Source organism: Anas platyrhynchos, chromosome 13 (assembly GCF_047663525.1).
Source record: "Anas platyrhynchos isolate ZD024472 breed Pekin duck chromosome 13, IASCAAS_PekinDuck_T2T, whole genome shotgun sequence".
Classification (NCBI taxonomy): Eukaryota; Metazoa; Chordata; class Aves; order Anseriformes; family Anatidae; genus Anas; species Anas platyrhynchos.
The window spans coordinates 18,191,159-18,213,312 of NC_092599.1; the positions used below are offsets into that span (position 1 = coordinate 18,191,159).

Consider the following 22,154-nt stretch of genomic DNA (forward strand, 5'->3'; position numbering starts at 1 on the left):
TCCTTTAGCTTCACCAAGACAGTTTTATTGCTGCATTTGTACTATTAGAATAGGTTACTAAAAAAATCTGCACTTCATTAAATTGTGCACTGTGAACTCCCCATTTCTACAATTCTAAATGGAAAAGACTTGCAAGAAATACACTTTTAAATCTTTCAACACCACACTGCAACTGACGGTTACAAAAACAACAAACAAAAACAAAAAAGTAAAAAAATGCTGTCCTAGAATTTAACAGGAAGTCAGCAACATTAAAAAAAAAAAAAGGAAAGAAAGAAAGAATGATTTCAGTTACTTTGCTTTGCTGACATTAATTCATAAAATCAAACTGTCAATTTTTGGTAATTTAACATCATCTTTTCCCTGAAAACAGGAGAACTATACCAGTTACCTCAAACAAGACACTGAATCTTACTAATATAGAATTAGGTGATAGTTATACAGCTATTTTGTGCACACAACTGAAGGTCATTTGTAAATTGCAGCTCCACGCAGCTCCTGTTTAACACATGAAGTTCTTGATACACCAAAAATATTTGCAAATGTTTTGGTAAAAAAAGTATTCACAAGAAATTCACATTTATAACCTTGTTTAGTGACATCTTACTTTTTTTTCCGCCTCTTGATTTCTGTGTTTCAAGGGCTTTGTGTTGTGTTTCTTTTTATATCAGATGCCCTGAATCTGGAATCTAGTTCTGTAGTTCTGCAGTGTGCTTCTTTTTGAAGTATTCCAGCCATCTTTTATTATGGACTCTCACATTAACCATATTTTTCCTTAGAAATAATCCACAGTGAAAGCAATTTATAGTTATTTCCTTCCCCTGCCATCTTTAATATAATTATGCAAATTAAACCACAGAGGTATTCAAATGAAAAAAGGTAAATTTAATTCAACATCCTGCTGTGAAATTTCAGAACATGGTATTAAAGAAAATAATGCTGGATCCAATATAACAGACATGGATATAGCAGTTGGTAGATTCAGATTTTGATGTCTGATCTGTGTCTTAGTTTTTCCCATGTTAAAATTTGGAAATTAGTATTTCTCATCCAGGACCTTTGGTGGTAGATATGCACACAGCACCATTAAAACAGTTTCACTGTTTTCTAGATTACTGTCCTTCTACAGTATCAACATTTTGAGAAGACAAGAACTTACCATGCCATTTGCCTTTGTAAACAGTTCCAAAAGAACCTGACCCTATTCTTGTAGAAAGCATGACTTCACTTGCTTCTATTTCCCAGTAATAACTGGAATCTCTTTGTCCACGAGGCCTCTGGAACAAAAGTAGGCATAGCTTCAGTTAATTATTTAATCAAGTAGATTATATACATTAATATATGCACCAAGAATTAAATAATTTCATTCACACAAAATTAGGATGCACTAAAGCCTTGAGGATTTTGTTCTGTAGCTTGCATTTATGTTTTTCTCAGTTTTGATAGGCAAAAGGGGTATCTAACAATATTAAATGAAATAAAAATTTAAATAGATAACCAAAGAAAATATTAATACACGTTTTTTATTTATTCATTTAATTATTTTCCAGAATACCATTTAATTATTTCCCAAACTATCATTTTTTTTTCATAGAAGAAATACAAAATGTATTCTTCCTGGAAGACTAACTGCTGAAGAAACTATCTTTGATTTCCGCACTAAGAACTTAAACCCTGATCTAAGACCTCAAGAAGAACAAATAATTGTGGGTTCAAATAATCAAGTTTTTGAAGACATCTGAAATATTTAAGAAACTTACTTCCAAAAAAAAACCACAACACTCAAACTGAAGAACTCTTTTACGCATTTAAAATGTTAAAAATAGTAAAAATTACTTACAATTTTGTTTTTTTCTTGTGTATTGGATCCAGGGGCTCTCTCTCTTTGGGCTGGGACTGGGGTTTTGGGCTGAGACCAGCCAGTTGGGCTCATATTGTTAGGACTTCCAGACAGAGCAGAGGGTGAAGCTTAAATATAAAAATAGAATAAAATAGTTATGAACCATAAAATACACACAAAATAACACCACACTTTTATTATTATTATTATTGAAACCATACCTGATTCACTATGGCTTCGAATTGCATCCTGAAAAAGAGAAGATAGATCAAGAGTTAGTAAGTACACAACAGCATACAAAGAAACAAGCACAAGTAGTTGTGTTGAAATACTTCTTGATAGTTTTGATCAAGTATCATACGATATTAACCAAGACCCTTTAAAAGATAACAGCTTAGTTATTTTCTAGTTATAAGAACCCTATTTGCTATGAAGCATGCACTTTGTCAATTTTTACAACACATTAAAAATATTCACAGCATATTAAAAGGTATTACTATCAAAAAAGGGCGGGGAAGACATCGAACAAGAATAAACATCAGAAATACTTTCTGCATTCCCAGCACTCTGTTGCTGTACATGCTTGCATTTCAGATCTGAACATAGCTCGTGTCATGGTCCTGTATCTCCAGGGGACAATTTTTCAAAAAGGTTTTGGATTATAAATAGGAAACTTCAAAGAGCCTCGAAAGCATTCCAGGTCAATATACATCTTGAAATAGTACGGTAGAGATATTTCAACACATAATAAGCTACATCTTGTGCTCTAATACAAAAAACAGCTCCTTTTCAAAACATTTTTTTCACAGATTAAAGTTTGATGATATTTGAAAAGCATGTTCTTACACAGCTCACTAGTTGGTACAGTATGACAGCTCTCACCTCATGCCACAGGCACTTTACAACACAACTCTACAGCCATGCACAAGATAAACTAAGCTCTGACAAACATGACTTCACAACTTTTCTCACCTGCTATGTATTATCCCAAAGAACATACAGGAAAGGTAAAATATCCAGGTACTGTATAAGTACAAAGCAAGAACATGCACTACAGAAATGTTAAACACTGTCAAAGTTAATAGAAGTCAATTCAAACTTACTAACTAATTAGTAGAATAACAAATGTAAGACTTCACAGGAGGACAGAACAAGCTGATATTCCACCACACAGTTTTTAAATTAGCCCAAGTTATCCTTAGTAAAGATTCATTCACGAAATGCATCATTCTAGCTAGTTAGCTGTATTCTCCCAGGCTTGAGTTCTAAACAGTGTATTCTTGCAGAACTCCTCTGCTCTAAGCCTGAGTGAATTAAAATCTATATAAACTAACAGAGAAGAATTTTTGCCAACTATTACCTTTGTCCATTTTGAGGACCATGAAGTTATTTTCAGGAACCTGCATTAATTACAAGGGGCGTTTTTCTACATCAGCCTGAGAACATAACTTCTTTCAAGCTGGCAAAGAATCACTAAATAATTTTCAATTGCTCTCGTAGTCACATATAAGTAGCTCTTATCCAAGAAGAAAGGTATTTTTGTTGAACTTTAGTCCTGATTTGAATAATATGGTTTTTGTTTATGAATTCTACAGCAAACAAACCAAAAGTGTTCTCCAGAGTTTTTCTTACAGCACAAAAAACACCATGCACCAGTGCTGCAGCCTGTCACCTTTGCTTTGATGAGAAGTACATCATGTTCCTAATCTAAGCTTTTGTACAGCTAAGTTCAACAAAATAGTTTCCAGAGAAAAACAGCCACACAACAGATGTATTTGAGAAGGTTTTAGACTTAAAAATCTGCATGACCAAATGCATCTCTAATCCAAGCCTGTTCAAGTTTATAATAAGTATCACAGTAGTATGGCTTCAGCCGCCTAACTAAAAATGAAGCTCCTCTATCAATTTGCCTTTTTCAATTGTTGTCCTCTGTATTTAAGTATGAACATGCTACAAAGACTTTCATTAAATCAACTCCAAATTAAACACTTCATGTGGACACTGCCATGGCTTACAAGTTATAGCAATCCTGTTAATCACAAGAAAACAAAAGGCACCAAGGAAATACCTACTCTTCCCCTCAAACAAAATCGTCTGCACCAGGAACTGGGAGAAGCATTCAGGCTGTTATTCTAGGCCAACACAGTAAGAGATAAAAGAACAGAACAGAGGAAGTATAAAAAAATATAATGAAATGTTAGGATAAATGAAAGAAAATGTAACCTAAGTTGTTTGATATTTGATAATTAAGCGCAATGAAACATTTAAGTAATTATTCCTCTTCAAGCCAAAAAATATATTATTCAACCTCTGGTAAAATCCTTCAGTAGGGTGGCCTTTCCCATAGCATATCTAAAGGTATTTACTATCTTTTTTTCTTTCTTTTTTTATTCAATCCTCTATGCTATTAAGAAGAGGCAGAATAGAAATCATTTCCTTCTTTACTGCTATGCATAAAGGACAAAAAAAGCAATGTCTCCTCAAAGGCTCTACCATGTTTAATAATTCATATTCTCTTTCTGGACTGCTTCGTTTTTTTATGTGCCATAGAAGACAGTAGGTCTGGCTTCTGAAGCAGTTAAACAAAAAAAAAATAGAGCAAGCTGCAAGCCTATAGGGAACGGTATCTTCCCCATGAAACCCAGCTGCCACAAAGCTTCTCACCAGAAAATCTTCATGGGGCTGCAGTGCACTTTGCTTCACTTCCACCAAAGATCCAGAGGACTTCTCTGGAGCATTGAAGAAAGCCTTCATATTTCAAAGAAGCCTACAAGCTAACAGCTGAAGAAACATGCAAGTAAACTCAGCAAAGGATTTGGTTTGGCCTAAGGAGTTTTTAAACTACTCCAGAGGGAAAAAAAAATACAGCATGTTTTCTGTCGTTCTGCAGTTCATCACTTTCTTTCTGCAAGCCTTTCCTGCAAACCACTCCCTTACACAAACAAATAATAATTAAAAATAATAATAATTAAAAAAAAGAACTTTAGGCCTCACTTCAAAGAATTCTCTCTCAGTGCTGCCAGTCTAAGGCTCTAAGGTAGGAGAAGGAAAAAAAAAAAAGTATTCTTGTAATCAAGTAACAGCAGAAGTATTCTCAAGATACAGATGGTTTTAACACACGAGCCCGGAATCCCCATCAGTTACACATGGGTGTTACACACAACCTACTGTCAGTAAGCTTTGAGTAGAGGATTCAAACCCTGAGAACTATAATATCTAGACTTACACCTCCAGCCTGACTTAAAAACAAACATTAGCCCCCCAAAAAATCCAGATTTATAAGTCCCTAAGAACATTTTAAAATATGCCCATTAATGCATACTTTTTCTGAAAAACAGAGCTTGTTTTCTTTTCAGATCTGTGAAACCTGATTGTTAAGCTCCCCCATGTCTTTACAGACACCAAAATCTACCTAGAATTTTAGTAGACTGCAAGAATGAGCTATCAACTTTCTAGGCAATTATCACCTATATTCTTCATCACAGCCTACAAGGGAAACTGTACACAAATGACAGAAGCAAAGAAAAAAGTGCTTTTGGACTGGACAGGACATCCTGGACTATCAGATAGTCAGTCACAATTTCCAGTTGTAGTTTAACTGTGTGATATTCCATCCCTCTCAGTATTACCTCAATTATCCGGCTGTCTACAGGCATTGTAGTGCTAACCATATGGACATTTGGGGTGGATGTAGATCGCTGTCTTTGGGAGAGGGAGCCCTCGTTGGAAGGATTTGATGGGTTGAATGTAAAGGCATGAGGTGTAGAATACCTGTGCTGGGAACTGGGAAGAAAAGAGAGAGAAAGTGGTTATGGTTATTTTTTGCTCCGTCTAGCAGTTGAAAAATACCGTTCAGCGTAGCCTGTCCCAAAGCAACAACATACACAGGATTTCAAACACAGTTAAAGCTGGGACTAATGTGCTAACTAAAGTATTTGGTGAGCTGAATTATTTTCACTTCAGCTTAGAAACACACCACTGATCTGGTGCGTACCTCCAAGTGTACATCTGCCATTATAAAATTTGCCACAGTTCACCTCAATCCCCATCAAATCTCATTTAAAATACTGATAAATTACTAACTCTGTTGGATTCATTCAGACCTGTTAAATTTAAACAAACCACTTATTTCAAGCTTATTAAATGAACAGCTTAAAAGGTACTTTTTACTGCTAAGCCCTACCTTTTTAAGTTTGCAAGACTGTTCAACTGTTCACACAGAACAGCCAGCAAGGAAGTCATGAAACCCAATACCGGTTAAAAAGAGGCCAACAGTAAAATCCAGTTCAACAAAGAGTTGCAAATCACAACTAATGTCAATCAAGCCCTATTTATTACAAATCACACAGGTAGCTTAACCAAAACCAACCTTCACCAAAAAAAAGTATAGTTAAGAAGTCATTGCTCAGTAACACTGGAAATAGAGTAAGACAGCAAAGAGAACAAAATCAATTACTGATGTAGTTCCAGCTAAAATAAATAAATAAACAAACAGAACCATTTGCAAGTCAGCTACGTGCTCTGTGTCTCATTCCTGAATAGGTCAAGATTTTTTCAAAGGGATGTAGAAAAAACAAAAGATGGCCTGCCTTCTTCAGGCTCTAGAATTTAGAGGAAAAGAATACAGGCACAAATTAGGATCAGAAGACAGGCCCCTTTGGAAGAAAATAAAATTTATTCCAGCATTTAGAACTACAGGAACATTCTTGCTAGGTCTCAGAACTTTCTTCAAAAGAACAGTATTTTCTGCTTCCACTGTTCTCTCTTTAATCCCTTATTAATGGTCATAACGTCAGGACTTTATTTTATTGTACACATTCGAGTCACGTATAATAAGTGAGTTAACCCTTACATGTATACTACCTGATCAGATGAATTAGATTTGATTCACGCAAAACCAAAGGGATCCTCAAATTTTCTTAGGCAAGAACACAAATGTCTCCACAAGCCTTTTAATATCCTCACTTAAAACCTTAGGACTAAAAATTGAAAATATAGATTCCCAATCAATGCTTTGCTTGAATCTAAGAGCAAGGAAGGACATTATGTATCATCTATGACGAAGTGGTGTTGCCTTGCACATTTATCCCAACCTTCTATGTGACTGTTCTATTTTCAAGTAGTTGGGGGTGTTTCTTTTTTGTTGTTGTTGTTGTATTTTGTTTTTAAACAACTGTATTTCCCAAAACAGAAATGACAGGAAATACTAGCTTACCTAACAGGTATCCGGGAGACAGACTCCCGCATCCGTCTCATTGTCAAGGGAGGTAGTGCAGGGACACCACTGTCATTGATATTTGAATTTGGGAACAATCTGAAATATCAACAAAAACAATTACAAATTCAACTGCTACACTACCTCCTGTACAATGCTCTTTAAAACTGAGAATTTAAAGGGCTGTTTCTTTTCAGCATAATTAACTTCATGAACACGTCCCTGTCTTTACATCAAGTTTTCCTTCTGTATGATATGACTAAAAACTATGTCATCGGACTCCCATCAGACTTTCATGTGTTCTTACTAAACTTCAGATACAAATCTGCAAGGCTTCAGACTTTCCTGACAGGGTACTTGAAGCCAAATTTTTTATTAAACCCAGGCAGTCACAATCATCCTAAATTCCGATTACTAATCAGCAGAAGCAAATGCATACCTGTTTGACCAGTTGTTTTAAAAAATGCAATCACTAATCAATACAAAGCCATTTATAGATTTTAACACTTTTGGATACAAGAACTTCTAACATAATGATCTTCATTTTTTCCTAACTGGTATTATGAAAGTATTATCCTTCATCGCTTTTCTCACTGTTCCATTCATTTTCAATACGGTGTGGAAGGCACTGGCAGTCCTGAAACACATTTCCAACAGCTAAAAACCAGCTGAATCACGATTTCTCTTCTTCTAACACAAGTATTATGCAAGAGGAATTAGGATGCCTTCCCATGCTGAATCAAAAGGGCATTATAGTACCTGCCTGTTCATTCAGGAACTTTGTTTGCTTGTCCCAGAGTATCTAAATTTACAGCAATAACAAAATGCATATAAATGGCCTTCTTCACCTGGGAACAGACAGTCATTGCTGGCTGTTTTATGAAATCAATACACACAGTCTGGAACTCGATGAAAGTGATTACACTTCCCCAAGATCCAAATTCACCTCTATAATAAAAGATTAAAAAAAAAAAAATCCAAATTCACTTCTATAATAGAAGATTAAAGAAAAAGCGCTTGTCTGTCACAGAGAGTTACTGTTGCTATTAAAAAGGAACAGTCCTTACAAGAGTTGCCTGATATTGCTCCAGTCCACACACATGGTTGGAACTTTAGTGCTGCAGTGCTCATGGAATTTATAACCGCATGTCTGACATCGAAACCCATTTAAGAGGAACTTCTGGCAGATGTCACAGAAAGCAAGCTTTAGAAATGTCTTCCGAGCCTAGAAAACACAATGAACGATTAATGCAAGATACTAGCTTCTCTTAGTTAATTAAGATGAACATCTTTCGAGCTTGACATAAATAAAAACAAGGATAAAACGTTATCAGTGCCCCCAAAATGTTACTGAACTTTGAATCACACTCAAGCACTTTTGCATGTATTTCCAGTTTGGTTGGAAACTTGGAAAGTTTACAAATATTTATGGCATTATTTAATCAATAATTTAAAAAAAAAAAAAAAAGGACAAAATGTTCAAACATTCAAAATCACCATTTTGTACTTTGTAAGTATGAAAGAGTTGGATGGGGTGGGAATTGTTTTTTGTTGATGTTTTTGTTGTTTTGTCTACAAAGTATCATCAAAACTGAAAGAGATCATTTATTAGCTCTATTCATTTGTTCTACATTGAACAAATCTTACCTCTCCCAAAAGGGAGACTGTCAAATTACTAGGCAGCATTAGCTCACAGAGCAACTCCAAGACCTTGCAGAATTAACAGCACCCCTGTAAATTCAGTGCAATTGCCAACAGATCCATAAGGCTGCTGAGCCTTTTTTTTTTAAACAGATTATACAGAAGAGACTGAAAATGCAAGTCATTTCCCAATTCAGGGCTTTAAAGACATGATATTTTAATGCAATAGTTACAGAAACTTTTTTATATAAGCCCAAGTAATAAAAACAGTAATCATCTGACCACTGATGAATGTGTAACACAAGCTTTTAAAGTCTCTGATACCTATGAACCACTAAACGTAAGTAAGATTCTGACACTCCATCATCAATTGATATTTAGCAAATTCAGTTCATGGGGAGTAGGGGAATGATTCAAATCATCACGTCTGAAATTTCCCTCTGCTTAGAGAACCAAAAGGCACCTAATGCCTAAAACATTCTTTGACTAAACGTGTAGTTAAACTGGTACAACTTACATCAAAATACATAAAAGGAAATACTTACAAAGTTGTGTGTAGTGAGTGGAACATGATCAAGAAAGTCCACTTGTAATTCCTCACCAATCAAGGAGGCAGCATCAGTATTCCAATCCAAACGCACTTTTTTACTGAAAGAAAAAGTGGAGAGGACAAATTTATTTAGGAGATAAGAAGTTATGTCTCATCAATGATCTATGTTTTGCAAGCTTTCTTGAATAAACTGAAAGCAAATACAAAAAAGCGCAGCTAATTTCTTATAGTAAGCTGTATTTCACTTCTTTAACATAAAAACATTAGAAGCGACTTCGAAGCCATAGCAATTCAACTCTTTTTATGTCTGTTTTTAACATGTAAGTCATTTAGATATAAAAATTATTTGAACTAAGACACCTAAAAGCTATAATGGAGTCGCAGAAATACCCTTATAAACAAAACAAAAGAAATTATGAATTATGACTTAGTGACATGAAAGCTGTATTATGTGCTTCAGCACTGAAGTTACTTGTGACCTCAAAATGGACTCAGTTACATAGAGACATAAACCCACAAATGACTGCCTCATGACTGAGGCTTAAAAGAGCATTAAGCCCACGCCTTTCGAGGTGTGAAGTTAAATGTATTAACTCCATGAGATACCTTCACTCCCTCAGCTTGTAAAAGAATCATTTGGTATTTAATAGCAGCATCCCCGGTCCTACAAAAAATAAGGAATACCTGAAGTGAGATTTAAATCCAAATACTGAAAATTTGTAGAGGAATGCAGAGCCTTAAAATTGAGCACACAGAGGAGATCTTCATTTAAGTTGGCCAAGAATTTCTAGCACTGAAGTTTACAAACTACAAATGCACACGAGAACTGTACCTCAGATATGAAGTCATATCACATCACTTCAACTAGAGCATGGCAAAAATCTTTGTAAAATGATACCAGCAACTTGAGCGTACCCCTCAATTTTGAACACATTTAATATTTAGCTAGAAAACAAAGTCAAACTTTTTAATACCCAGGAAGCTTAAGGTTTTGCCCTAGAGACAAAAGAGTAAGGTAAAGAAATCAACATGGAAGCGTTCACAATCAAACTGCACTTTTAAAATAAATTAGTAAAACAGGGAAATTAAGCGTTATTGCTGCTATTCCAGAAACAAGATTTTAAAATGATCTAGCTGACAGTTCCACTTGTAACATTATGGACTCTTACCCTTTTGGTTCAGAAACAAGCCGAAAAACTGCACAGCATTCTGGCTGCAGACCTCTTACTTTAAGTGCCTTCATAAGACAATCATGTAAGGTCATCCCATTTCGCACATTTACCTGTGACCAAAGGAAAAAAACTGTAGTGAATGATGGCACAATTAGTTTAATTTTTTTTGGAAAATAAAAGTGTTTTTGTTTTTTTTTTCCCCCTCCTCTTCTTTTCCCTAGAAGTTTCAGTATAAAAGTGACCAGTTGCGCATTTTAAGTTAATAAATACACAAATATACTTGACTTATTTAATGACAGACTGCTGGGCCCTCCCATTTAATTCCCTGCATGTTAAGCCAACATTTGGGACTGGCATGTTTTCTGCTCCTGCGTGCTTGAGCAAAGGAAGTTTTGAAGCCATTTTATAACTTTTTAATTTCTTACTAAGTTTCTGTGAAGCTATTTTATACAGCACTTATACATGTAGGTAGCCTATAAAAGCAATAGAAATGCAGACAAATGGAATTACCTTAAATATAGAAAAAGATATAATTCAAACTTCAGGAAACTTTGCTTAAGATTGTATTTATTGCTGGTACACTCAGCTGTAGAAAATCTCATAGCAGTGTTCCCTCAAAAAGTTCTACTTCAGCTTTATCTACCATACTTCACTGTGGACATTTAAGGGAAGAAAATGGTGACAGAAATGACTACAATTTACTTCACGCAGGCATGATTGTTTACATCAGCCAACTGTTTTCTTTTACTGTTAAATATTTAAGCAACATGTCTTGCTCACATACATTCAAAAAATACAGCACTGAGATAGAGAATCACTGGTGCTCAAAATACAGCCATCCTGTTTTCAAAATGTGTCCTCTAGAATTAGAAAACTGATGACAATGTATTTAAACACAGAAAGACCTTTTTGTGAAGCTTGGTATTTCTACTGCCAAATACACGTCATAGTATTCGCAATGGGAACAGTACCACATTTCTTACATAAAAGTAACACAGACTTACCACTGTGCGTTGCTTGTTGGGCAAGAAAACCCGAATGGTATTACTAGTTTTAGAAGTATCCGATATTTTGCCATCATCAGATGCTCGGCGTTGATAACCAAACTGCTGGACGATAGTCGGCGAAATACAGTTTGGGCCATCAAAGACTGAATCCTTGAGTCCAAAACCGTTACTGATAGTCTTCCAAGCTCCCTGAATGTGCTCCATTGATGCAGTCTGAAAAACAACAAAATTAGGAGAGTGAGGGAAAATTAAAATATACATGATACAGTTCACCCACATCTGCAAAGTTAGCCCAAGTCTTGAAAGCATTTGCTTTTCTGTACATGCACAGGTCATAGGGCATATATGTGTAATTCCATTCTCACTGCACCTCTGGTGTCCAAGCAGCAGTTTACCATCATCTTAATTTAGACACTTGATGCCTGAAGGTAGTTAAATGCTAGCTGCAGGCCGAAAGAATAGTCCTGTGTGCGAGATATGGTATGCAAGCATTAGCACATTATATATTTTAAGACAGAAAAAGAGGCCCAACAGAAATTATAATAAACATTAGGAAAAAAAAAATAAATCTGTTTTTATCAGTGACTCTGAGGGGCTAGCTTGGGTCCTCCTTTCTGTTTTTGTGGTTTGTTTGTTTTGAAAAGAGTAGCAACACTCAGTGACATTTCAGCATAAGCATCTCCAAGTGCAGAGACACGTACACACCCCTGCACACTGCTAAATGTGAACCCAGTACTACTTTTGCAAACTCAGGGATAATGATAAAGGTATTTTTTTGCCCAGCTCTTACAACTCCAGTACAGTTTGAACTCCAAATCATATTCCAAATGCATCTTATTCAAAACTAAGCAAAGTAAGAAACAGTTCTGAAATTTGAAATGTAATCCTTGCCAAATTGCAAAGTAGTCAGACTCATTACCAAGCTTTCAGTAATAGTAATAATAATAGCAATAATGGAATAGTGAAAATAAGCTTGGTAGCTTATTAACCACCCAAAAAATGCATCCCTTTATAAACATCTGAGAAATTGATATTCAGAACTACCCGGTGTACTTTTGCCACGTTAGTAGATTAATGCCAGCTTTAGTCTTAGGCCTTGTGCACAATCACTATATTCCTGCTCACCTCTATGAAGGGGAAAGAAAGTCATATTAAAGCTGTTAAATCAAAAAACAAGTCAGCCAGGAAGTACCAAAACAACAGTCTTCCAAACAATCTTAATTCTGTCCCCTTATGGCCCAGTAAAGCCTACACGGAGAGACCTCTGCTGTTTCCTAAAGTCACCACCAACTCGGTGCAGAACACCAGGCACGCCTGTACTGAACACCTACCAGCAGCTATTCGATCTCGTTTTGTGCTTCCTTGAACCCTCCAATTCATTTCAGGCCCAGCACCCATGATAGAGACCGTGTGCTCCCCCCACCCCAAACAGACACACACGTTGGTCAGAGAAAAAGGGCCGTTTGCTACAGCTGAAGAGCTAAAGTAATGGAATTCACGGAAAACATCTCCACTGGTGTTAAGTGTCCATTTTGGGATGTCCAGAAGTATAAACTTTTGGTTTCAGAGAGGTTCCACTCAAAGCACAGCTACAAAAAGGTTGGTAAGCACCCGACATTGCTACAGCCCTACACCCAGATGTGACCAGTACCTAGAAAGGAACCACGACCAACACCCTGGAAGAAAAGGGTCTGGTTGATGTGAAACACCTCCCACTGCGTGCAGACTGCAGCAGAAACGAGAAGGAAAAAGAATCCATTCCCTCTCTTTAGTAAACCACTACCTACCTCATTCTCTACGTATCTTTTAATTTATGTAACAAATCCACTGCATGTAATACTGCTAAAAATATTCATGGGAGGAATTATATCAGGTTTCTGTTTCAAATTTCAGTGAAACAACATCATACAGAAAGGAACGGCATCATTCCGGTGCCGTTCTCTGGCCTAGAAGTAATCTTCTTTCCCAAAAGACTGCGTATACAAGATTTTCCCATAATCTCTGAAAAGCACACTTCTGTAGTGTGTTCTTACCACCTACATGTTTTTGTCATGTCCTGTTGATATTTTCTAGAAACAGTCCACAGGCACAGAACATTAGCAAGCAAGACGACTGATTTCATTAACTAGGCAATAGCGATGGCTATATGGGAAGTCTAAAAATATGTGGGTGAGAGCAAGAGCAGTACTGATCCTACAATATTGCTACTGTAGCAGTACTGGTACTGGAACTGGTACTATTTCCTGAACTTGTATGACAAATTGAATTTATTTAAGTTTCTAAGAAACATACTCAGTGAAAAAGTTACCTGTTTTCTTCCCTATAAATCTCTCCACCAGCTCACCCATGGGGTCAGGTGAGCACTGGTTCTGCTGAAAGACTGCAGCTGAAGAGGGGCAAAACTGCACCAGAGCAAACTTCAGGCAGCCAACCCGCTCACAAACTGCACCTGAAGTTACTCATGAACCGCTCTTAACCCAAAGCAGATCACCCTGTCAGGGTCTGTGCTCAGCCTTGGTACACCAGGTCAGAAGCTTGGAGATGTGAAAAATGTCAGGCTCTAAACCACAGAAAAGTTTTTCTTGTGTGTACTTTTCAAGGAAACAGACACAGGGTGCATAAATAAAAGGTCTTTTGTGCTCCCTTTTATTTCTAAGGCAACTGGTACATTTGTTGTCCCCTCTCCCATGAGATCAGTTGTGTACCAAAACCACCTCACCTTTCTCCATGCCCATTAAGAACCCCACACCTCCACTCTCCGCTCCACACTGTGGCCCATGCCAGCGGCCCATGCTCCATGCCAGCGGGGGTCTTACGGGTTAGCTGGTGAACCTTTCTTTCACTGCAGACGTACCCAGTGGCCGCAGACACGAGCACACACATCCCCCTGCCTGCCACCAGTGCCACCAGCTCTGCAGGCCCACTGCTTCAAAGGTTCATAGTGTACCTTAAAATGCCACTAATATCTAAAGCTCTGTACGCAATCAAGACCTAGTAGGTTTAGATATTTTATATTATTTCTTTTTTAAACCTATGGCACGTTAATGACAGCAGTCTGAGAGTTGGTGGGAACAAGGACTGGGAAGACAGAGGAGTTCTGAAAAAAGGAGAGAGAAGTGGAGATCAAAGTGAGGAAAACAGAGTTCAGCATGCAGAACCAACTACAAGTACAACAAGCCAAGCGTTCATAAGTATTTTCCTATACCTAGGAAACAGAAAGGGGAAAAAATTATACATACAATAGCAACAACCACGTTGAGCTTACAGATAGCTACAAGAGTAATTAGACAGCAGCACTAAAAAGAATGGGAGTAAATTGCTATATAAGGATATTAAGACGAAACCCAATTAGCCTGTTCTCTGTCCTCCTCTCCACTTACCCACACTGTGGGGAATCCTTCTTTATTGCAGATTTCTGGGTACTGCACGGGACAAACCAAGCCAAGAGCTCGGCTGGATTTCTCTGCCAGCACGCTGAGGTGCACAGCAGCCGGGCAACACCAACACCTCCCTGCTGCTACTGCTCAAGTCAGCTGACAACAACGCAACATTAATTTATTTTGTCATGCTGCCAACGTTTCCTGAAGAATTCAAGTGAAAACAGGAAATGACAAAAAAAAATTCGAACTTGCATCTTGACAGAAGCTGGGTTTCGCACCACAAAAAGGTCCTTCCCGACTCCAGCAGCGCCCTGCCCCAGTACCAAAGGCTGCTGAGGCCACAGAAGGGCCTACCCACAGAAGTGAATTTGGAGCCTGCTGTACACACCATTACAAAAACAAGGTCATCAACTGCTATCAGCCTGCTGTGCAATACAAACGTCAGCAGTACCTTTCATCGTGCAGTCACGTTCTTCTCTCTCCTAGGAGCTTTGCCTCGTGTAAGTGTTTTGCTCAAGGAAGCGCAATACATTGAGAGGCTCTGAACAGTCAGCGCTCTGAGGCAGCTGCAGCTTTCACCAGCAATTCATACATATATAAGCTAGAGGAGGCAGCAGTCATGTATTTCCTTTTCTTATAACTACCACTGCAAAGTGGCAGAAAATAGGAATAGACTGCTGCAGGTCATGGCAATGTTAATCTGCTGTAGGGAGATTTATTTACTTCAGCGAACCCACCTGAGTCCTGAGCTTACTGGGTAACTTCGCGTCAAACCTGGGAGGGACTCCAGGAGCTTGGGCAGCAAATAGGGAAGAGAAATATCCGAAATGATTGTGAAGAACCTTACACTAACAGCATTACAAGCAAATGAAAATGGAAGACTCTATTCCTGCCTTCCTGAGCAAGCAAGCCCCTGAGGTCTGTGCCTCTGCATCTTGGTGGCAGCCTTGCAACAAAAGGCAGAGGGAAGAGCGGGATGCCCGGCAGGGCTCAAATTGCTGCAGGAGCGCTCTCATGTTCAGCCCTAGTGTCATGTTCTTGAGAGCCTACACGGCACGTGTAGATTGCTGCAGAGGACAAGCTTTGGTGTCTGAGGAGAGACAGAGAACTTGTGAACTGCGGCAACTCTGTTCTCGACCTCCTTGGCTCGTTGGAGGGACTCGTCAGGCCACCAGGAGCCCAGCCAGGAACACCGGGACTCTGGCAGGACACGGGCAGCCACCACACACCTTCCCTCCTCACCAGCCACTGGTCTCAGGCTGTTATCTGGGCAGAACGGGGCCAAAACAACTGCTCCTTAAGAAATAAGTGAAGAATTACTTACTTTTCCACTGCCCTTTAGCGCAGAGGAAACTAGCTTAGAAAACTATATAAATAAATACCAATTCTGAACACAAACAGCTCATTTCACACACCAATGTGAGGTAAGAGAATGGCAACTACTTGAACTGATGAAAAACGTATAATCACACATCATCTGAACACATACACACACTGAATACCAAAGGAAGCACAACAGCAGGAGCCAACAGGACACGGGTTGATCCCACTTCTGGCCACCCTACGACGTAAGACGTGCACTGGTGTAGCCTGCCATTCAGTGCCCAGTCCCTTGTGCCCTAGCACCGATTCCTTTATCTATATGGGGACTTTGCTCCAAACAGCAATCCATGAAAGCCACTTCCACTGAAACTAAATTTTTTACTTGAAATCTCCCAAGATCCACACCAATTCACCCCAGTGCAAAGCTATCTGATGTGTTCTGAAGAGAAATTTAATTTAAAACAAAGGAAGAAAGATTGTGTAACGCTGCCTTCATAAATACAGCATTCTTAGTTTATGCTTATTCCAGAAAAACTAGTTTTTCTTCCTTTAAATGAGTTACGAGCCTGTTTTTGAAACATAATCATTACCAGATAGTAGATCTTTACACTGTGTTCAAGTAGTCCATTGCCAGCTGAATGCTTTCACACATCTTTTTAAGATTTTTCTTCCTGCTACTCTTCACTTTCATGGAAATTACTACAGTCTGTCTACAACCGAAAAACTGCAACAACAGCATTCAGATATTATTTTAAGTATTAAAGTACAAGCATATTCATCCCGTTCTAGAATCAGTACCAGTAGGAAACTGATTTAGTGATTTATTTCACATTAAACACTCAGGCTGCACGGAAAAAAATCTCGTACTATTCCTCCTCCTTCCACAGCTCTACTACGTGCTGGGACCAAGACTGCATCTTTATCTGGTATTTTTTGCACAGATGGCAGATCTTGATAATTAGTAATTTGTACAAGCATTAAAACTGAAAGCACAAAACAGCTACGTGATGCACACACCTAACTGTAAGCAATTCCTAGAGATCCCTCACTGAACAGTCCCAAAGCTTCATTTCCAAAACCAATTAGGTGGAAAAATCTCTGCCCAATGATAAACACTCCAACATTTAATACACTTCAGGAATCTTTTTTCCCCTCATCAAAGCAGACATTAGGGAGCAGTACATTTGCTCTCATCTAAGCTTTACCGATACACTCCGCAAATGGTGCCATTAGAAAAATTTAATCCCATTCCAAATACAACCAACACTGAACAAAAAACTGTGGTTTAATTACTGTGAAAGTCACATTTTCCTGAATCAATGTGTCTGCTAGAACAACTTTTAGTTTCAAGGTTTGGTTAATCCTAATAAATAATATCAGAAACTGAAGACAAACTGCCTGCATATCGTACTCACGCTGGGAGAAATGGAAGCATGGAGATGCATCCTTTGCTTGGTAAAAGCTAAAGCAAGCAGTAAGTCAAAACAAAATCCTGTCCATTACAAACTATTTAGCAAATCTAAAAGACACTTTAAGTTACTTTAACTTTATCTAGAACCACAAAAGCCTTTATTTGAACCGTTAGAACTTCAGCCTGTCTTCCTGAAGAGTGCCAAGCTGGTAACGAGGCAGCCCCAAAGTTCACAGCGTACAAAGCTGAACTCCTCTCAGTAGGCTCAGTTTAAGTGCCTTGCCCTTTCCTTTATTTCTGAAACAGATACCAAAACCTTTTAAAGAAAATGTAAATACAGTTCCCTCCTCCCAACAAACACATACACACTTTGCCATTTTTACCCACGCAAACACCCGACAGTCATGCTCAATTAATGGCATACATAAATGCAAAGCAAGGGGATAAAAAAGAGAAAACTTTCAAAAAAAAAAAAACTTTCAAAATGAAAACTTTTGTTAGAAGGCAGAAGCTTTAAAATTTGCTTATAAGAAATGTTTTCATCTCTGAGAGAGAAAGCTCACTCATGTTTACCCAAGGGTTTCTCAGCCCCCCTCCCATATAGCAATTTTCAATTGATTTAATATTGCATGGGTGAGCAATTGTCTAGGAAAAGCAACACAAAACAACAGCAAAAAAATAAATACATAAAAACACCACACCAAAGAAGTGTCTTCTCTGATATATGGTACTACATTTTTAAAAATAGCTTTACATAGCTGTAGAAGATAAAATATAGAGCCATTCCTATCCTAATAAATACAGCTGTTATGCACGCAAACATAAACACAGGGCAAGAGTTGGGGTTGGTTTAACAACCCAAGCACATCTCGCGTGCATCTAGAAGGCTGGGGATTTTCCTTCTGATGTTTTGCATTTAAAGAGATGAACACCATAAAGCAAGGTCCCTCTTGGTAGAATCGACATTAAAAAAAAACATACAGCTTTTTTTTCCTAAATATAATTGTTCAAAAAAGACAAACAAGCAAACAAAAACCCCTGACCCATAAAACACAACCTTTCCACCTCAGTTATCCTGATCTTTTAAGCATCTTCTCTAACCTTTTTCTCTCTTTCTCTCAGCCATTCATTTCTTACCATTCTGTTGCTGCTATAACTTGAAGGTATTCAAGGAGGGAAAACACGGTGTGGAATACGACTGCCCAGTTTGATACACTTCCAGACTGATTAAACCTTTGCAAGTCTATTAATTTTCTGTATTTAAGATCAAAACTTTGGCTAGTAAGCATAAACCAAATCATACTGCTCCGCTTTTACAGCCCCAAAGTTCTAAACTGTTTTTTTTTTTTTTTTTTTCTGAGAAAAGCAGAACAAGTGTAAAACGTAAAAAAATAATAATAATAATAATAATGGTATTTTGCATTTCTGAAAGCATGATTAAAAAGAAAATACAAAGCATTTCCTCTACAGCAAATACAGGCAGCACGCCATGCTGGTACTTTAGCTCTGTGATCATGGAGCTCTTCAAAAAGCACCTCCTTCTATGCCAATTTGCAGTAAAGGCATAGGAAACCATCTTTCTTAATAAGTTTCTGTTCCTAGGCTGGATTTTGGGCTCTGGTTATGAGGTATTTATCACAAAAGCTATCTGCACCTTTGATTACTTCGTGCCTGCTCTCCTCCTGGTGGTTGCAATGGCTCCAGGCTACTCTTCCTGAACACCTGCTGCTAACATCTGCTTGGCTTGTCCTTTGCACATGGAGAGCCTGGTTGTCAGTCACCCATTTCTTCACAGGGAGTTGATACCAAGTTCAAACTCCGAGCTCTGTAACTTTCCCTACAAAAGCCAAACTCCTTCAATTAAAAGAAACAGAAGCACTGAACACTCTGCGGGTACCTAAAAGACCAGAAAGTGATACAAAATCCAAACCCTTCCCTTTCCCAAAGCAAAGCACAGTCCCAGGTAACAAGAAAACTGCTGTGGGCATATCCAAGCACTCGATCGTACCTTTTTACAATTCTAGTTAAGTACTGTTGCTGACTTTAGATTCACAATAAATAAATAGAAATACAATTACTTTTAGAACAGTCACAAAAGGACAAGGGAAGCTGGGAAAGTATGCATTTTTTTGCACTTATGTCCAAGGTTTGCCAACAAAGCATCAGAACTCAGCATGATGTAAAATCTAAGCTGATTTAGTAACTGTTACCTGAAGTATAATGCCCTAGAATATTTATCTTATAATCAAAACTGGTAAATATCAGGAGGTGTTCACTCCATGCTGCTAAGGTGTTCTCTTACATCTCAGACTACTGCAGCTGAGATGATATTTCAGACTCTCACTTTTCAATTTGGTCAATTCAAATGCACTGCTAGAAACAAAAAGCACACCGAACAGTGCTTCTTATACCTGACTGTATCAGAGTCACATCACAAGGCACCCTTACCACCCTCAGACTTCTTGTTTCTCACCACGTTAACTTCTCCATGAAGTGACACGTCCCTCCAGGAAAGACCCAGGCACGAGGCAGCCCTTCGGGGGGCCGTGCAGCACAGAGCAGGGCTTTGCCTTTCCACGTGTATGGTACATTACAGGCCAGGCAGCCTCTGGATGTACAGCTGATAGCAAGACTTGTGGAAAAAATGCTTGTCCATTCTCAGACATGTGCTTATTTGCATTTTGAACTTGCTCATGCTTGAATTGTTTCAAGTATGGATGAAAGCCCCAAACTGTGTTTAGAGTTCCCTGGAACTCATCCACTTTACAGCAAGGATGAAAAAGTTACTCAAATGTCAGCAATCCACCAAACGCCCTTCCCACACAAGTTCTCCAGAATTAAACAAAAGCTGCTGAGAGCCTCGGCACAAAGAGGCCCCGGCTCTCTCCTCCCCAGCTGCATGTAGGAAACGAAGCACCACTGAGGACACCACCATGGCTCCTTAAACAAACCCCAGCTTTGCTGAAAAGGAAGGCAGCCCAAGATTAGGTTAATTAAATAACTACTGGGAGGTGCTGCTTATGAAGGCTATGCATGTTTGAATTGTTGTGTACAGTTCAAACGTAACACAACTGCTATTAAAAATGTTACAGAATAGCAGATAATGCTGGGTGATCTGTTCAGTTAGAGCAGGATGCAGTGATCCAGCTGAGTCAAGAGTTAGCTGTCCTCTGCACTCACCCCGGCCAGTTTTCAACTGGTAAGTTCAGTTTATGACACGTGAGCCCTGAGCCAGAACCAGCAGAGCCCCAGGGAGGTCAGGGCTGCAATTTTAAGGGCCTGGGTATGGACAATGTACAAATCCACACCTGAGGGGCGAGGAGAGAGTAGGGGCAACAGCACCAAGAAAGGATTGGAAGGAACCTTGAAGATACGTCTCTGGGAGCTTCCAGCATGAGAATAAATGATGCCCTTTGGATTTTATAGCCAGTGTGTGCAGCTGGGAATGGGTCAACGTATGCATCTGCAATATGAACCAAACCTAACGTGGTAATACTCCAGTATGTTGGTTACAAAGTGCCCAGACAGTTTTACCAATGCTCTTTTACTGTTTCCAATGCACAGGTATACGAAACTTGCATAAAACGGCAAATAAAAAATGAATCTAAGCAGAATTTACCAACTGAATACAGGCAAAATTACTTAATATCTGTCAAACATGCACTGTCCTTAGTGCCTGAAGAGAAAAATTACATTCCAGTTTAACTCTACCTTACATTATCTCACTAAATACTTTTAAGAAATTACAGTTCTTACCTGGGTGGGGTTTTATTTATTTATTTAGCAGAGTGTTTCAGAGGTACAATCTCAGAAAAACAAAACAAAACAACCAAAACAAAAACCTCACCACTTGAAAGATAATGCCACAGACTTGATTTGTATCAGCTCTACATCACCCACAACAGATCACAACAGTAGTTGGGAGAAAGGCAAACGCTATTTAGAGAGAAGTATCAATAAAGTTCTAAACCGAGGAGGGGTTTTCCTCTACAAAGTAAACATCCACGGAGACTGACTAAAGCAAGAACGTAAGTTAAACACATGCTGCTGATAAAGCAAATGCTGAAACTGCTGTAGACATCATACCAATTTTGTGGAATTTTTCAAAACACAAAAAAGCAAATTTCGGCAGTAGTCAGGGAATACAAGCACAGAACTTGGTTGTGCTAAGGTTCTGTTCCCACTAACAGTGACCCAGGGGACTTGGCAGAGCAAGGAGGAAGGGAAAGACAGAAAGTGATTTATACCTTTAGTTCTCCTTTACGTGAACGAAGTCCTATGACAAAACGATGAAGTACATCATCTGTGGAAAGACAAAAAAAAAAAAGAGAGATTTACTACTTTAATAGACAAACATACACACCAAATTAATAACCAACAGATTATTTCATGAATTACACCAGCATTAGGGTTAACTTGTCCTCTCTCTATTCTACTAGCTTTGGGGGCCCTCCATGATGTTTCCACACTCCAGGGCAATGAGATGCACTGTGTAAGGCCAGGCTGCACGACAACCAAGACAAACATGCCAGTAACAGCTAAAGAATCTCATTCTTATTCAAGAAACGTCATAAAAATCTTTTACTGCTGAAACTCACTAAAGTAAACAGCAAGT

At 38.4% G+C, this 22,154-nt stretch overlaps 1 protein-coding gene across 5 annotated transcripts in view; it reads right to left on the bottom strand.

The window, feature by feature from the left end:
• The window catches only part of RAF1 (Raf-1 proto-oncogene, serine/threonine kinase), a 78,906-nt gene that overhangs the window by 15,362 nt on the left and 41,390 nt on the right, over window positions 1-22,154 (bottom strand). For 2 of the 5 annotated variants that reach the window (XM_038186123.2, XM_038186122.2), the window contains exons 2-12: window positions 21,787-21,842; window positions 11,423-11,638; window positions 10,416-10,528; window positions 9,242-9,344; window positions 8,123-8,280; window positions 7,056-7,154; window positions 5,470-5,623; window positions 3,913-3,972; window positions 2,062-2,089; window positions 1,841-1,968; window positions 1,160-1,277 (exon numbers count right to left, since the gene is read on the bottom strand). In XM_038186123.2, the coding sequence (XP_038042051.1) occupies window positions 1,160-1,277; window positions 1,841-1,968; window positions 2,062-2,089; window positions 3,913-3,972; window positions 5,470-5,623; window positions 7,056-7,154; window positions 8,123-8,280; window positions 9,242-9,344; window positions 10,416-10,528; window positions 11,423-11,629 (1,168 nt within the window). In that variant the 5' untranslated portion in view covers window positions 11,630-11,638; window positions 21,787-21,842. Of the gene's footprint in view, window positions 1-1,159; window positions 1,278-1,840; window positions 1,969-2,061; window positions 2,090-3,912; window positions 3,973-5,469; window positions 5,624-7,055; window positions 7,155-8,122; window positions 8,281-9,241; window positions 9,345-10,415; window positions 10,529-11,422; window positions 11,639-21,786; window positions 21,843-22,154 lie in introns of those variants that run through there. The other 3 variants (XM_072044441.1, XM_038186124.1, XM_072044442.1) reach the window with 3 other exon arrangements.